Source organism: Danio rerio, chromosome 18 (assembly GCF_052040795.2).
Source record: "Danio rerio strain M-AB ecotype USA chromosome 18, GRCz13ab, whole genome shotgun sequence".
Classification (NCBI taxonomy): domain Eukaryota; kingdom Metazoa; phylum Chordata; class Actinopteri; order Cypriniformes; family Danionidae; genus Danio; species Danio rerio.
Window position 1 is genome coordinate 6200001 of NC_141038.1, and position 18786 is coordinate 6218786.

Below are 18786 nucleotides of genomic sequence, written 5' to 3' on the forward strand. Positions count from 1 at the left end.
TTAGTAATATTGTACAGTGGCGTAGCGGACGGGCCCGCAGGATTTTCAATAACTGAAAATCCACCGGCAACCGCAATAATCAAACTCTTGGGAACAACTGTGGTCGGAACCAAAGTTCACAGGTCTGTGTTCTCTGAACACCTCTCAAGCGGTGGACTACTTCATTCTGATTGCTTGCCGCCAATGTTGCCAACTTAGCGACTTTGTCACTAGATTTAGCGACTTTTCAGACCCTAGCGACTTTTTTGTGTGTTATTGGAGATTTTTTAGACTGTCATTTGTCCATACTGTACCGTCCCTACTCTTTTCAACGAGCTGCGTGTGATGCCGCCGGCCCCTCCCCCGCCTCACAGCACTGACAGGCGGCCCAGTCAGTCCTCTACAGCAGCCTCTCCCACCTGCAGCCCGAGAGCAGATCACCCCTCTGCGTACCGACGACAAATGATTTAGCACAGGCAGTGTGAAGGTATTTTACTTGTACAGTCAAACCGATCTACTTCTACTTTATTTTAACAATTTAATTGGACCGTTTATTCTTTTCTTGTTCACAATCACAGATATTTTAGTGACAGTTTCTGAACTTGTCTGAGTTTATTACATATGAGAGATTACTGAACATTCACTACACATCTATAATGACATACTGTATTCAAACAGCAATAAATTTAGGTAAATAAACATGCTTATATAAAGTGTAGTGCAATTATAAATACCCCTTTATTAACCATAGGCTGTTAAACAAACAGAAACAGTAAAACGTGATGACGTCAGTCATATGCAAATTGACGTATGACGTATCCCCCCCCCGCCCTCTCTTCATCAGGGGGCCCCGTCAGCGATCCCTGCAGGGGAGCCTCTGCATTTTGCGCTACGCCACTGATTATTATACTTAAAGTGACTGAATAGAAAAGAAGTTAAAATAAAATTTTTTTTGGCATACGTTTTTTTTTATGGCGATGTGGTGGTCCTGTGGGTAGCATGTTTGCCTCACAGCAAGAATTTTCCATAGTGTATGTGTGTGAATGAGTGTGTGTGGATGTTTCCTAGTGATGGGTTGCAGCTAGAAGGGCATCCGCTGTATATGCTGGATAAGTGGCAGTTCATTCCGCTGTGGCAACTCTTGATTAATAAAGGGACTAAGCCGTAAAGTAAATGAATGAATGAATTTTTGTTACGAATTCTATGAATTTGGACATACTTCTCAGCTCTCATGCTGCTTTGCTTGTATAATATAGTACAGAAGTATGCAATATCGAATGCATCACTAGTCTTTTTTAAAACAGGAGTCTGATTTTACAACCCAACTCTTAAAGAAATCCTCCTATGAACATCTTCCCTGAAGTCGCTTCTACACATCAAGTGAATTAAGAAAACCATTGAGAAACACAGTCCCACACTTCCCGCTTGCCTCATCTCTCCAGGCGCATGTGAAATGTGTCGTTCTGCCGTGTGGATTCCTGTGGACAGTAGAAGATCTGCACACACACACACACACTTGAAGATGACTGAACTTCATCTCCTGTAGAGACAGATAATGAACCACCGTCAGCCTAATAAGAGTTCAGCAGAGAAACAGAGGCCATGCTGATCAGACAGAGCACATAGAAAGACACAAACACCACACGCTTCCTCCACTTTATAATTAATCCAGAACGTGTAGAAATGTGGAAATGGAAACATATGGAGATCAGTAGAGGGATTCTTCTGCTGTTCTTTAGAGCTATGATAAGGAGTATTATGCAGTACTGCAACTCTATGTGGTGGAAGTATGTTGAAAACAAGGTTGTCTAATCCAGGGGTTCCCAAACTTTTCAGCCCGCGACCCCCAAAATAACAATGGCAGTGACTTGCGACCCCCAATATCCTCTGAGGTGGTTATAAATACAGAAACCTTGCATGCAATGACGCAAACACACCAATTAAATTTGTGTCAGTGCTTTAAATGTGCTAGAAAGTATAACCTGATGTTATAAAATCAAATTGCATCTGACGCTACTGCTGCCTTTAATATAATGTAACTACCCCAGGGGTCGCAATCCAATAGAACTAGTAACTATAAGCTACTATTGTAACTATATAGTATATAGTAACTATAAAGGACTATTTTTATTTTCAGTATAGTTATGGATAAAATATGTTAATTCTTATGGTTTAATAAAAATAAATAGATTTTTGGAAATCACCAGGCGACCCCCCTTCATTGCCCCGCGACCCCTCGGGGGGTCCCGACCCCCACTTTGAGAACCACTGGTCTAATCAAGACTGTAGGTCAGCCATTAGACAAGCTATTTGACTCAGTTAGCAATTATAAGATTGGCTAGAAGTAGCTCTGACGGGCGGCATAGTGGCTCAGTGGTTAGCACTGTCGCAGCAAAGATCGGCTGGACCGGTTGGCATTTCTGTGTGGAGTTGGTATGGGTTTCATCCTGATGCTCCGGTTACACATGCGCTATAAGGGTGCTTTCACACTAGCACCCGGATTCATTTGACGTTAGTATGGTACATTTAGCTAGTGTAAACGTGTCCTCTGAACTCAGGTGCGCACCCGAGAACCGTACCCGAGTCCGCCTGAAAGAGGTGGTCTGTGGTATGTTTCATGTGAACTCTGGTACGGTTCACTTCTGGTATGAATGCAATCCTACCAAATGAAGTGAACCGCCAACTGTACAAGAAACTATCCTTTTCATACATTCATTTGTGTGTGTTTGTGTGTGTGCGTCACGTATTGTACTTTGGTGACAAGCATGACTGAGCCCGGGCAAACAGTGATACACGGTGATGTCTACTCGTCTCTTTCAAAAACAGCTTCGGCAGACACTGTGTGATGTTCTGATTGTTTATAATATTTTTTGCAGCAGATGGACGCAAGACGCTTTCTGTATGTCCAAAACTGAAAGATTCAGTAAAAGAAAGTGGACCGGGATGTGCGGACATCTTTCCATTTCGGCGAATTGCTTTTGTGACTGTCACCTAGCAACAGACATAAACAAAACAGCAGCTCGATGATGTAAGTGTACCGGGGTTCAGAAGGAAAAAAAGACTGAACACAAACCAAGCGAGAAGATGGCAAGGGTGGGGACAATCGAACTTGGGTACGGTCCAGGCATTTGAACCAAGTGTGAAAGCACCCTAAGTCAATTGAATAAAGTAATTAATTTAATCAATTCATCCATCCATCAATCAATCAATCAATCCATCCATCTATTTATCTATCTATCCGTTCCGGCAATTTTCTGGAAAGAGAAGTTGTACCATTACTGGTAATTTGCCAGATTGCTGTGCTGTGTGAACATAGAAATAAAATTGCCAGAAAGATCGCTATCACACTTAGAATGCACTGACATGGGACGTCTACTCCAGCCAATCAGAACATCCAGACGCGTTCACATTCACGCTGTTTTTGAAATTAAAAGCCTTTGCATAAATGCTAAAACTTTAAATAGAAGTGAACAAATCAACAAAAGCCCGACCCCTTATATATTTTAAAAATACAAGCACAGCCGTTTTTTGAACAGCACTTTTCTGAACTTACCGGTAAAGTCGTTCCGGACATTTGTTGTGTGCGGGGTATGTGAGGGCCGAGGGAGGGGTGTTGTCACGGATGAAAGTGATGACCTTTGTCGCAGACACACTCGACGCAGGATGAAGATATGAGCTAAGGCAGATAGGAGTTTTTGTTCGTTTGTCAAATAAATAAATTAATAATTTAGCCTATATGCTTGTCATGCAAGTTCATTATTAAAATATGAATGAAAAAAGTTATTAGAAAATATGCTAATTAAATGACGATCAATAACAGGTTATGACGGAATTTTTACAAACCTCTCCGTCAAAATGACGGACAATGAGAAAGTCTAACGCGACCTCTGGTCCACACATATACTCCATATAATTTTAAGCCAGAAACTAAGATTTTTTTGCACTGCAACTGATGATCCACAGTATAAATTACAAATTTTACCTCTTCCTGAAAGTGAAAATCAGCATCAATTACATTATGATGAAAGTCAATGGGGCAAAAAAAGCCCAGAACATAACGAAAGGATAGAAAATTTGAGTTTATTGTTGAATTTTCGAAAAACTTCAAAGCATTCTCCCAAAATGTGTGTCCAAATCAGATTTGCCATCAAAAATCATCAGTTGCTGAAACAGAAAAAGTTGTGGCCAAACTAAGACTAACAATCACCCCAGAGTGGATGAAAACATCCCCAACAACACACAAGCACGTTATCCAAAGTTTTACCAAAGTATAAAAGTTTCTTCATATCAGCTTTACCTGAAACTCCTGAATTACAGCACCACCGACCATCCAGACGTGTAGAAACAGCATGAGCGCGAGCAGCGTTTGCAGCACTGCAGTGATTGATGGCCATTCAGATGCATTCATTTCCATATATTTCCCCCGCTCTGTGATTTGACTGACCAGCACATGTAAATGGTTTATTGGACCTTTGCTTTGGCCGCCCACTCGTGTCCTGACAGCCTTCCAATGCAGCGCTGGCAGAAATCAAGGCTCCGCTTGACCATCTACAAATCAGCATTGGCACACGTACCTGCAATGAAACCGAGGAGATTGGCTTGTGTCAATAACAGCGTGAATAAAGCTGAAGGTTAGTTACACCATTAACTCCAACACACTGTCTTCAATCACACAGTAATGAGTAAGAGACGCTCTTCACACACTCGTGTTGCTGAATAAATTAGCACTGCTATTGATATGATTGCACAGTTCTGTTAAAAACAGACTCTTATACAGCTATGCAGTAACTCTAAATACATCCAGATGTGATGGAGGTTTAATATACATAAACTACATAAAAATGCAATATTTATTATTATTATTATTATTATTATTATTATTATTATTATTGTTATTCATTTATTTTCTTGTCGGCTTAGTCCCTTTATTAATCTGGGGTCGCCACAGCGGTATGAACCACCAACTTATCCAGCACATTTTTACGCAGCGGATGCCCTTCCAGCCGCAACCCATCTCTGGAAAACATCGGACAATTTAGCTTACCCAATCTACCTGTACCGCACGTCTTTGGACCCAGAGGAAACCCACACGAACGCAGGGAGAACATGCAAGACAGAACCGCCAACTAAGCCGAGGATCGAACCAGCTACCCGGCGACTGTCTTTCTGTGAGGCGATAGCACTAACTACTGCGCCACTGCGTCACCCATTATTATTATTATTATTATTATTATTATGGCAGCATTAATAACGATATAAACAATAATAATAATAATATTAAAAATTATTATTATTATTATTATTATTATTATTATTAATTATATTTTTGTTAATGCTGCCATAATAGTATAATTATAATAATAATAATTATTATTATTATTATTGTTATTATTATTATTACTATTATTATTATTATTATTATTGTTAATATCATTATTAATGCTGCCATAATAATAATAATAATAACATTAATAATGATAATAATAATAACAATAATTATTATTATTATTATTTTAATGCTGCCATAATTATATTATTATTATTATTATTATTATTATTATTAATAATAATAATTATTATTATTATTATTAACTAATATTATTATTATTATTATTATTATTATTGTTGTTGTAATCATTACAATTGATATTATTATTAATTTTGTCATTTTTATAATTATTATCATTGTTAAAATTGATATTAATGCTGCCGTAATAATAATGTTATTAATAAGTATTAAGGTTGATAAGTATTATTATTATTATTATTATTGCCGTCATCATCATCACCATTATTATTATTATTAAAATTATTATAATATATATAAAATATATATATATATTTATATATATTTAAGCATTTACATTATATAATATTGTTATTCTTTGGGGAAAAAAGCATATGTTACTTTAAACAAAACTAATTTAAAATAATAAAAACAATATTCAAAATATACATTAACTATAATAGAAACACCAAAAAAATTTATAATCTGAATTTTAATTGACACTAAAATAGATATTTTTGGAGGATATTATGATAAAATCTTAATAATTTAGCATGGTTAAGTAATTAAAAACAAGTAAATAAATAAATAAATAAAAACAGAAACACTTACATACAGGGTTTATGCAGGTTACATCAAATCAAATTTAAGACTTTTTAAGATCCATTTAAGACCATTAACACTGCATTTTTATTGAGATGTATTGTTGGTCATTGGCTGGATGTTGGCCCAAATGAGAAGCTTCACTTAGATAAAGCATGAAGACATTTTATAAGTGATTTAAGACCTACTTGTCAACATTTCAGTGAATTTATGAATTTAAACATTTTTAATTTTTACAATTTAAGACTTTAAGACCCATTGGACACCCTCTACATAAAGGTTGTATTAGATAATGTATCTGATAACATGAACAAACAATGCACAATATTTATGTCACAGTAATTATTCATCTTTGTTAACATGTATGGACATAGTGTTGTTCATTGTTAGTTTAAGTGAACTCACAGTGCATTACCTAAAGTTAACAGGCAAGAATTTGGATTTTAAAATTGCACTAATAAATATTATATTAATTAATATATTAAATACAATAACATGAAATAAAATAATAAAATAATAAAATAAAACACTTGGATTATTGATTGACACTAAAATTGATTTCATGTACTTATATTAATATTTCAGCATGATTAAGTATAAGTAAATAAAATATATACACATCTCTACTGTTAATAAAAGCATACCCCCCACCCCAGTACTTTTAAATCATGTCCCTTCAAACATTATGAACACATAAAGTTACAAGCAGTACATGTATTATCTCCATATCCGTGTTATAGTTCCCTTACGTATTCATTATAATTCATAGCTTCCCATACAGCATATTATGATGACTGATGGAGTACATGTGTTTTGGGAAAACTCACTGTTTACAATGCTTTAAAATAAATGATATCTTTGTTCGGTGCTGTATTTTTAGAGAAATGAAAACATCCCAGTCTCAGAAGAACTCATTTGTTGTGTTTTATGTTTTGTATATGTGTTTGAGTATACGACTTGTTAACAGTCATTTTGTGTGTGATTTGTGTTATTTCTCACAGGAGCTCTCAGTGAAAAAGACGAGCCGAGTTAATGACAGAAGACTAAAGCTCCTCCAAACAGAAGCGCGTACTGTATGACCGATACTGAAACCAAGGGAATCGCACTTCATTTATAATCCCCGACGTAATCTTTTCCAGTCCACACACACACACAGACACTCGCTGTTCAGATGAATTATTGCATTCTGTTTGTGATTACTATGGAGACCACAAAATATAATGACAAAACTGTCAGTCATTGAACATAAACAAGCAAGTCGGTTTAAAAGGATTATTTTCATTACCTGCTGGATATATACTGTATTGTTTCTAGCCATACTGTATAGAACAGCTGCAATTCTGCACTTTATGAAATTATACAATGTCAATGCAGAATGGTATTTTAAAAAGCTATGAAACCCCCTCTTTTAGTTGAAGTCTAGTGTAACCCCGCCGGTCCTACACCACATCTGGCACTTTCAATCAGTACGTACATAGACACCAATGCTCCGATTGTAATATGATTAAGACAATACTCTGATTAAGAGTCTAGACCAGGGGTCTCAAACTCGCGGCCCGCGGGCCATTTTTCTCTCAGTACAATACTTTGTGGCCCGCGCCGACCGCTGTACACTGACAGAATGTACAGCGGGGAGCGCTCTCTCTCCCCGCTCCGCTGATTCTATCCGTACACAGCGGTCACTGGCATTCCCCGCCCGCCGTGTAAACAAAGGGGTCGGGGATGCCGGAGACGTCACCACGCACCCCGCCCCTTTGTTAGACGCTGTGACGGGCGGGAAGTGTTAGGAGGGAACTCGCGCCGGCTAGAACCAAGGTAAGCTGTTCCCGCCCCTGCCTGCCACTTAGCTACCTATCTGCAGCCTGCCACCTACCTAGCTACAGCCTGCATCTTATTTATATTATAGGTAGATACAGACTGGTACAGACTGATGTGACTGGAGTGGGGTGGGGGTGTTTTATTTATACATATATACGCCTTTTTTTTAGGTGAGGGAATGGAAGTTTTGAGTGAGTTCCCCCACTTTTTTCTGTGTGAGAAGTTATTCTCCACCTTGAACTTCAATAAGTCAAAGTACAGGTCTAGACTTAATGATGATCATCTTCAAGCCATACTGAGGGTCTCAACTGCTTCCGCTCTAAAGCCAAATGTGGTTCAGATTTGTGAGAAGAAGCGCTGTCGAGTCTCTGGCAGCAAGGAGTAGGCAAAAGATGCCATGTTCAGAAGAACTGTTCATAATCTTCACTCAATGTTCTATTAATGTTCAGGACACTTCATGTTCAGAAGAAATAATTAAAACTGTTAATAATGACATTTGAGGACTTTTTTTTGTGAAATCCCTTATGCGGCCCAGCCTCACCCAGACTTTGCCTCCTGCGGCCCCCAGGTAAATTGAGTTTGAGACCCCTGGTCTAGACTACCATGTAAACAGTGATTTTTGATTACCTTGTAGGACCACAGACACCTGCGTCACGAAATGTTGTGGTTTTTTCCTTCCATTTTACATACGGTATCAAATTCCATTAAAAGAGCACTGTTCCACTAGTCCTTACTTAATGCTCGCATAAAATACCTCAGTTTGTCATGGGGGCATGAATGAAATGCTCCTGAATGAAAGTGAAACTGCAGTTAAAGTCGAAAAATTAAAAATTAAACACCTGAAATTACATTAAACTCCAGAGGAAACATTAATAGCGTGGTGACGCAATGATGTTAATCGATCTATGTACTGTAACATGTAAGACATGATCATGAAAGGAACATTCTAAAAGCAACTCATGCAAACACCTTGATCATATTATTGTCTTATTCAGATTAAGGCAAATCATTAGATTACTGATAACCATGTAGTCACAAGCCCAAACCCTAGAGAAGGAGTTCAGTATTTTGATGACAACCTTTCCATTGACCATGAAACAGATAAGTTGTCCCTAAAAAAAACCCCTTAGGAAATGTGTTGTTTCAACTCATTTTAAATTATTAAAGTAATTCAAACAAGCAGCAAAAGTCATTTTTTGAGTATACTTTCAGTACCTGTGAAAAAGTGGGCGGTCACTAAAGTGAGCTTCTGCACAGCAGGAAAGAACTCTTGGCCAATCACATTCGAAGACCAGAACTAACTGTTCTATAAATAATCTCAACATGCATACTGTCATTTCACAGGCTTGGACATCCTGATATTCTTGCTAAAATTGCTATTTTCAGAGGAAATGATACAGCAATCACAAGCATTTCCATTTAAAGAAGAGAACAGCATGACCACACCGAACGACAGACTGACTGCAGAAAGCCTGACCTCTGAGCATCTTCCCCACTCCAGCAAAAGTCGTAAAATTATCCTCTTGTTTCAGCTGGAAAAGCTGTGAGACCTCCTGCTTTGTCCGACGAGACGTTAAATGCTGTTGTTAACATGACGAGATGCTCATCAAGCAGAGAACAATGAAGGCGGCAGCAGATGTGAAGGGTTATGAAGTGAGCGAAACAATCTGGACTTAAATGCTTTTAAATCTGAAAGCAGTGTAGAAACGCCATGTAGTGCTGGAGTAAATCCAGGACGGGTGCAAAAAAAAAAATAAAAAATCAGTGGCTAGTCATTCTCATTACAGAGACAGTCGCTCTAAATGTTATTAATGGGGCATAGCTGAGCGTCACGCAGCATGAGCAGATATCTGACACACATAAACACCCGCTCACATTTCCCCATATACAGGAGAGGCAGACCAGTCAAAATCCATTGCATCAGTTTCTTATTCTATTGAAGGAGTTTAAGGGCGTAATTTAATTTGAGATTTACTGTGTCTGTTGCCTCATTTGGGCTGAAATCATCTTTGGATATGGCAGGTGTTACACAAGTTTTTCTGTGCTCTGCTAACTGTTCATTTTGAACGCTGTTTTTTTTATTATATTATTATGTACACCTTATTAGTAGTGGGTTGGACCCACTTTTGCCTTCAGAACTGCCTTAATCCTTCATGGCATAGATTCAACAAGGTACTGGAAAAATTCCTCAGAGATTTTAGCCAATATTGACATGATAGCATCACGCAGTTGCTGCAGATTTGTCAGCTGCACATCCATGATGCGAATCTCCTGTTTCACCACATCCCAAAGGTGCTCTATTGGATTTAGGTCTGGTCAATGTGGAGGCCATTTGAGTACTGTGAACTCATTGTCATGTTCACGAAACCGGTCTGAGATGATTCACGATTTATGACACAGCGGTTATCCTGCTGGAAGTAGCCATCAGAAGATGGGTAGACTGTGGTCATAAAGGGATGGAGATGGTCAGCAACAATATTCAGGTAGGTTAAGGCATTGACAAGATGCTCAATTGGTACTAATGAGCCCAAAGTGTGCCAATAAAATGTAGCAGGACAATGATCCAAAGCACACTAGTAAGTCTATCTTTGAATGGCTGAAGAAAAACAAAATGAAGACTTTGGAGTGGCCTAGTCAAAGTCCTGACCTGAATCCAATTAAAAATTCTGTGGTATGATCTTGATAAGGAGGCTCATGCTTGAAAACCCCACCAATGTTGCTGAACTACGACAATTCATCAAAGATGAGTGGGCAAAGATTCCACAACAGTGCTAAAACAGACACAAGTTCCGTCTTTTGGATGAGACGCTAAACCGAGGTCCTGACTCTCTGTGGTCATTAAAAATCCCATGGCACTTCTTGTAAAGAGTAGGGGTGTAACCCCAGGGTCTTGGCCAAAGTCCCTCAAACGGCCCTTACAATCATGGCCTCCCAATCACCTCCATGATTGTGAAGTGATTTGGGTGTATGGCCATACACAATAAATGTGCTATATAAATACACATTACATTACAAGTTATTGCAAATTATCGAAAACACTTGATTGCAGTTGTTACTGGTAGGGTGGACCAAAATGTTATTAGGTTTAAGTGGCAAACACTTTTTCACACAGGTCTATGGAGTTGTGTCTTTTGTTTTCCCTTCAAAACTGCATGATGTTTACTTTTGTTATCTTTAACTAAAATTTAAATTAGTTTGATGAACTGAATATTAATGTGTGACAAACATGCAAATAAAATATTAAGAACGCTGTTTCACACTACTGTATATTGCAATACTTGGCCTTCTCTGAATCACAAGACATATATAAATTTTTAAAAATCTGAATTGTGTGATGCAAATTTAAAACATTAACAAATGTCAAAAACTGATACATAAATTTGTTGTATTTTTTTCTTTTTTGGACGGAAATAGAAAGTGTTTTATATTTCAGCTATGTTCAGGGTAAGCAATGCAAAAAAAGTTTTTTGTTGTTGTTTCAGTTTCGGACCCCATGACATGAAATTTACATGAGTTCAGAATTATGAATGTTTCAAAATACTCTCAAAATTGAAAACTGAATGACCTAAAGTTACACAGAATCAGCAGGAGTTCACATGTCCACAGAGGTCTGGTAAGAAAACACGTGCTGTGACGAATGTGAACTTGGTAAAGTTTTATAATGGCTCTAGTAATGACTTTCTTCCAATGTCTCCACAGGTTTTGTCTTGAAATCATTACTTAGCCCTCGAAAAACCTGCATTTATTCAAAACATTTCAGCCTCTGAGGGACGCAAGTAAGATCTCATACTGAAGGCTCCCTGGGGTCTCAACAGGTCCATGTTTCAGAGTGAATAACAGGCTTTACCAGCATGACTTTCTTTTTCTGACATTTTTGAATGTGCTCAGCAAAAATAATAGAAATAAATATGCCTAAACATGTTTGCTGGACAGAATGAATGCTTCAAAAGTTATCTGCAGAATTACATATGCACATTTGACACATTTCAATGCATTTGCACTTAACAGAACTGTTAAATAAAGCTGAATCAATAACTGGGGTCTTTTCTGTAAAATTATTCAATTGGCCATATTAGTTTGCTTGGTCATTGATTCTTGTTGGTTTTGATTTCCTTGCAATTCGATGGAATCTATGCAAGAATATAAATGTGATATAAAATCCAGAACACTTTAGATGTGCAGCTCTCAGAAAAAATGAATAAATCAATAAAAAGGTTTTTTACATTTGAGATTTAATATCTCACCAAAAATAAATAAATAAATAAATAAAATAAAAAATTAGAAGTATACATTGTTTTTATTTTATTTTTTACTTTCCTCCCATAATTAGTATGTTTGTTAAACTTCAGACCAAGAAAGAAAGAATGAACCAACTAACCAACCAATGAATGAACGAACAAACCAACGAAGGAAGAAAGGAAAGAAAGAAAGAAAGAAAGAAAGAAAGAAAGAAAGAAAGAAAGAAAGAAAGAAAGAAAGAAAAAAAAGAAAGAAAGAAACAACCAACTAACCAACAAACAAACCAACGAAAAAAGGAAGGAAAGAAAGACAGAAAGAAAGAAAGAAAGAAACAACCAACTAAACAACAAACAAACCAACGAAAAAAGGAAGGAAAGAAAGAAAGAAAGAAAGAAAGAAAGAAAGAAACAACCAACTAACCAACAAACAAACCAACGAAAAAAGGAAGGAAAGAAAGAAAGAAAGAAAGAAACAACCAACTAACCAACAAACAAACCAACGAAAAAAGGAAGGAAAGAAAGAAAGAAAGAAAGAAAAAAAGAAAGAAAGAAACAACCAACTAACCAACAAACAAACCAACGAAAAAAGGAAAGAAAGAAAGAAAAAAAGAAAGAAAAAAACAACAACCAATGAACGAACCAACCAACAAACAGGCATACGACGATAACCGTTTTCAAGGTATACCATGGTTTGGAAAAGTCAAGGTTTTAAAATCTGCAAAATTTTCTGCTGTACCGTTCCTAAGGTATTTGTAAGAGTTTTTACTTAATTTTTTTAGGACAGCAGTATCTCCAGCAGAAAAGGTATCCAAAGATGGCATTTTAAATTGTAAAGAAATCTGTGTTTTTGAAACTAATGAAGACAGCAGAAGTCAATAATTCATTTGAACTGTTTAGCCCGGCAAATTTGTTTAGCAAACTCAGTCCTGGAGGGCCGGTGTCCTGCATATTTTGCATATATGTCCTCCAACCCCAATTAAACACATATGAACCAGCTAACTAAGCTCTTTCTAGGCATACTAATAACTTCCAAGCAGGTGTGTTGAAAGAAGTTGGAGCTAAAATATGCAGGACACCGGCCCTCCAGGACCGAGTTTGTAAACCCCTAGTTTAGCCTGACATGTATACTGCTCCAAAATATTTAAATTGTTTCTCAAAATAAAATATATTTTGTTCAAAAAGTATTTTTTGTTTGTTTTTTACCCAGACATTTAAAAATAATATAATTTAGAGCAGTAATCACAATACCATCAAACCGGGATATTTTTATCCAAGGTTATCATATTATCGGAATCTTATACCAGCCCATGCCTACCAACCAACCAACTAACCAACCTATGAATCAAGCAAAGAAAGAAAGAACCAATCAACGATTGAACGAACAAATGAACCAATGATTTTATTTGAGATATTTCTTAAAGCAAAATAAAACCTATGTCATGTTTGTAACTGATCGGAATTGTTCAATTTGTATATTATTAATTGATTAATTTGTATATTATTATAAATTATTTTAATCGAAGGACGAAAGTACATGCACTTTGATATTTCTACTTTCCAGACATTTTACATTTACAAATAGCTGAAATGAAAATTTTAACATCAAAAAAATGACTAATTGTAAGGCACTCGGCAAAGGGCAAATCAGCTCAAATAACAACGGATCAACATAAACCGTCTGAGTCTGAAGAAGATATGCATATCTGTGAAGCCAGTGATAGGAACATGTAGAATATCAGAGAAGTGAAGGAGAGAGAAAAAAAAAATGTGTGAGCGCGAAAGTAAGCTGAGGCCAGTTTCTGTCATCATCAGCCTCAGGTAAAGGGCTTTTTCCAGCACACAGAAGGATAAAGAGATTAGAAGTAATTACATTCACAGGAACTTACAGAGCGAAAATGAACAAGTTCTGGAGCTGAAGCTCTTAACCAGGAAAGTTCAGCAAGTCGACAAAAGTAAAAAGCGGCTGAAGGTTGAGAAAAGAGGCCATTAATAACTACTGCCTGAAACCTATGATGTACTTTTTAACCTCGGATTGATGTTTCCATATGATACAGCAGACGTTTAGCAGGTCCACTGCTATCTAAAGTGATTTAAAAGGCTCGAATCACGACAAATCAATTTTTCTTTTTATTGAGATAAAAGAGGTGGTGTACTGTAAAAGCGTGAAGTAACCCTCTCAACTTAAAAGCTCCCAAAAAAGGCCATTTATCAAATCTAAGCTGCAAAAACAACTTATTGTGGATCAAGTGTTTTTATTTATTTATTTATTTTTATAATTTTTTTAACCCTGTGCCAAGTACCTAAGCCAATCATTTTGTTGGTATCAAACAACAAACAAATAATTTATTTGATTTTTACATAATCAAATTAAAACATCACTTGTTTGGACAGATTGACTATTTTGTCATGTTTTTATGAATAATTAATTTAATTAGCTTTATTTAGTTTTTTTTTACTCTCTAGCATTTTTAAATTCCAATATGCTTTAAATTCCAACAAAAAAGCAAAGAAATATTGTTTACATCTTTCAGTAATCTGCATATATGTACAGTGCATTCGGAAAGTATTCCTAGTGCTTCACTTTTTCCACATTTTTTATGTTACAGCTTTATTCCAAAATAGATTAAATTCATTTATTTCCTCAACATTCTACACACAATACCCCATAATGACAATGTGAAAAAAAGATTTTTTTGAAATTCTTGCAAATTTATTACAAACAAACACAGTATCCACAGCCTTTGCTCAATACTTTGTTGATGCGCCTTTGGCAGCAATTACAGCCCCAAGTCTTTTTGAATATGATGCATCAAGCTTGGCACACCTGCCTTTGGGAATTTTTGCCCATTCCTCTTTGCAGTATCTCTCAAGCTCTATTAGGATGGATGTAAACCGACAGTGTACAGCCATTTTCAGATCTCTCCAGAGATGTTCAATAGGATCTAGGTCTGGGCTCTGGCTGGACCACTCAAGAACATTCACAGAGAGCAGCAGAATTTTTTCTGTAACCTTTCCAGCGTTCCCAGATTTGATGCGCGAATGAAGCGAGTAAACTAAAATGTTTAAGCGTCTATCCAGACGCGCGGATAAATCGCAATATCCACGCGTCTGGTGTGAACACAGCACAAGGAAGAAAGGTGATTTAAGTGACTTTGAATGTGGCATGGTTGTTGGTGCCAGACAGACTTGACTGAATTTTTCAGAAACTGCTGATCTATTAGGATTTTTAAGCACAGCCATCTCTAAGGTTTACAGAGAATAGTCGAAAAAGAGAAAATATCAAGTGAGCGGCAGTTCTGTGGGTGCAAATGCCTTGTTGATGCCAGAAGTCAGAGGAGAATGGCCAGACTGGTTCCAGCTAAAAGAAAGGCAACAGTAACTCAATTAAGCAGGTATGCAAAAGAGCATCTCTGAACACAAAACATGTACAACCTTGAGGCGAATGGGTTACAGCAGCAGAAAACCACACCCGGTGCCACTCCTGTCAGTTAAGAACAAGAAACTGAGGGTGCTTTCACACCTGTGAATCGATTCAGTTGTTCCGAAACAGAGATTACAAATGTTACATTGTTGCTCTTTGCTCTTGGAGCGGTTCGCTTTCACATTGCAAAGTTTCTAATTGGACCAAAAGAGCTAAAACAAGTCACGTGCGAGTAAACTCACCTCACATTGGTCAGAGTGTCAGGGTTTATTTTGCAGCGTCCCGCTAAGCTGTCAGGAGAGGTGGTGGTTTGATGGTGATTGACAGGGTGCGCGCGCGACGTGTCTGAGGAGAGACGCGGTGGGGAGGGGTGAGAAGGGTGCGCCACGATGCCTAGGACCGGGAGGGAGACGCAAGATTACCGGGAGATCATCACTCGTTTGCGGGCTTATGTAAAGCTGCTTTGAAACAATAATTATTGTAGGATGTGCAATACAAATAAACTTGAATTGAATACATTTTAAAAGTCAATTAAGACTGTCTAAATTTATATAAAAAAAATAAAATAAAAAATAAAATATATATATATATATATATATATATATATATATATATATATATATATATATATATTTTTTTTTTTTTTTTTTAATTATTATTATTTTTTAATATATATATATATATATATATATATATATATATATATATATATATATATATATATATATATATATATATATATATATATATATATATATATATATATATAATTTAACACAATGTATATTAATACTCACCATAAAAAGGAACTCTAAACTACAATTTCAGTAACACCACACCAAATATAGTTACTGGCCCTCAACAAAAATCAGTACATCATGTAATATATACAGTATAAGCAATACACCCATGCTTAATGCAAAACAGGTAATTACCAAACTATTTTAAGAGACAAACCTAGCTACATTTCTTCTTATAATTAAAAAACCCACACACCTGTAGATATGAAGCGTCCTGATAATTTCTCAGTAGATATGAACAGGCATGAACATGGCAGGGTCTTCTCTCTAAGCAGTATGAGGGTAATGTAATTTGCTATTGTTTAACCTTGCGCCGCCAGGTCTCTTGTTTTAATAGAGTCTCAGATTAGTTTCCTCTAACACATGTAATTGGATAAGTGATGAAACATATTACCGCGATCCAACCACTAAACCACAAAGACCCGTCAACTTTTTTTCTTTCCTCCGCCTCCTCCTCCTCTCAGAAATTACAATCTCCATCTCTGGATCAAGCTGACATCTCTTTCAGGAAAATGACTTGAGATTTGCAAGGCGTGTACAGGGGGAGTGCAATGTGACAGTGAATAGGAATAATTGAATGAAGCTATTCAGATGATGGCTGGGCTGCTATATTGCACTTCCCAAATGAGCCCTACCCTATGTGTGACTCAAAATATTGCTTAACAGTCAAACGCTGATTGCCGTCTGCAATGCAATTTTTGCAAGTGTGTTTTATCACCTTAAACTTGATCCAAAACATGTTTTGTTAGAAGGCAGACACCTACTCTACTTTCTGGAATTTACTTATAATCTGGGATGCAGAAACATAGAGACGGTAAGAAATATAAATACAGTATTGTGCAAATGTTTTTGCTGACAATAAATAGTCAGTAGGAAATATAAGTTTACATGTATAAACTGATTATTAATTGTAATAATCTGTATTTAATAATTAATAATCTGTATTAAATGTAATAATCCAGACATTTGTATGCAGTGGAAAAAAGTATTTAGTTATCAGTCCTTTAAGGAGGGGCTATCAGTCATTTAGGGAGGGGTTATTAGTCCATTAGGTAAGAGTTATCAGTCCTTTAGGGCGGAACTATCAGTCCTATAGAGCAGAGCTATCAGTCCATTATGGTGGAGCTATCAGTACTTTAAGGTGGAGCTTTCAGTCTTTTGGGGGGGAACTATTAGTGCTTTAGGGCAAGGCTATCAGTCCTTTGGGATGAAGCAATTAGTCTATTAGGGCGGAGCTATCAGTCTATTAGAGTGGAGCTATTAGTTCTTCAGGGCGGAGCATTCAGTACTTTAGGGTGGAGCTTTCAGTCCATTAGGGTGAAGCTATCAGTTCTTTAGGGCGGAGCATTCAGTTCTTCAGGGTGAAACAATCAGTCCTTTAGAGCAGAGCTATTAGTAAATTAGGGTGGAGCTATCAGTGCTTTAGGGTGGAGATTTCAATTCTTTGGGGCAAAGTAATCAGTGCTTTAGGGCGGAGCTATCAGTCCTTTAGGGCAAGGCTATTAGTCCTTTAGGGTGGAGCAATCAGTCCTTTAGAGTGGTGCTTTCAGTCCTTTGGCCAAAGCAATCAATCCTTTAGGGCGGAGCTATCAGTCCATTAGGGTGGAGCTATCAGTCCTTTAGGGTGTAACTATCAGTCCTTTTGGGAGGGGCTATCAGTTCTTTTGGGCAAGGCCATCTGTCTTTTAGGGCGGGGCTATTAGTGGCACTAAGTAATTTAGGGTGGGGCTATAAGTCCTTTTAGGCAGAGCTAGCAGTTTTAAAGACAGGGCTATCAGTCCTTTAGGGGCCGAGGCTTTTCAGTCAGTTCTTTAGGGCAAAACCATCATTATTTTAGGATGGGGCTTAGGGAGGGGTCACTTAGGGAGGGGTTTTCAGTCCTTTAGGATAAAGCTATCAGTCCTTCAGGGCGGAGCTATTAGTCTTTTAAGGGTGAAGCTAACTGTCATTTAGGGCTGGGCAATCATTACTTTAGGGAGAGGCCATAAGTCATGTACGGTCTAGCAATCAGGCCTTTAGGGCAGGGCTAACAGTCCATTAGGGTGGAGCTATCAGTCCTTTGGGTTAGGCTATCTTTCATTTAGGGCAGGGCTATCAGTTATATTTAGGCTGGGGCTATTAGTTTTTTAGGGTGGAGCTATCAGTCTTTCGGATGAGGATATCAGTCCTTTAAGTAGGGGTCATCAGTCATGTATTACTCATTATCAGTCCTTTATGATGGACCTATCAGTCTTTAGGGTGGGGCTATTAGTGATTTAGGGTGGGGCTATCTGTAATTTGTGGTGGGGTGGGGCATTTAGTCATTTAGGGCAAGGCTATAAGTCATTTAGGGAAGGGCTATATTTTATTTAGGGCAAGGATATCAGTCATTTAGTGCGAGGTTATCATTCCTTTAGGGTGGATCTATAAGTCCTTTAGTAG

At 37.2% G+C, this 18786-nt stretch overlaps 2 protein-coding genes across 3 annotated transcripts in view; both read right to left on the minus strand.

The window, feature by feature from the left end:
- golim4a (golgi integral membrane protein 4a) overlaps window positions 1-18786 on the minus strand; it is an 836478-nt gene that overhangs the window by 90289 nt on the left and 727403 nt on the right. The window lies entirely within an intron of this gene.
- LOC137488247 (uncharacterized) overlaps window positions 1-18786 on the minus strand; it is a 75349-nt gene that overhangs the window by 39278 nt on the left and 17285 nt on the right. The window contains exons 2-4 of the mRNA XM_087292963.1: window positions 4277-4553; window positions 3533-3655; window positions 1409-1475 (exon numbers count right to left, since the gene is read on the minus strand). Of these exons, the coding sequence (XP_087149089.1) occupies window positions 1409-1475; window positions 3533-3655; window positions 4277-4373 (287 nt within the window). The 5' untranslated portion in view covers window positions 4374-4553. The remainder of the gene's footprint in view (window positions 1-1408; window positions 1476-3532; window positions 3656-4276; window positions 4554-18786) is intronic.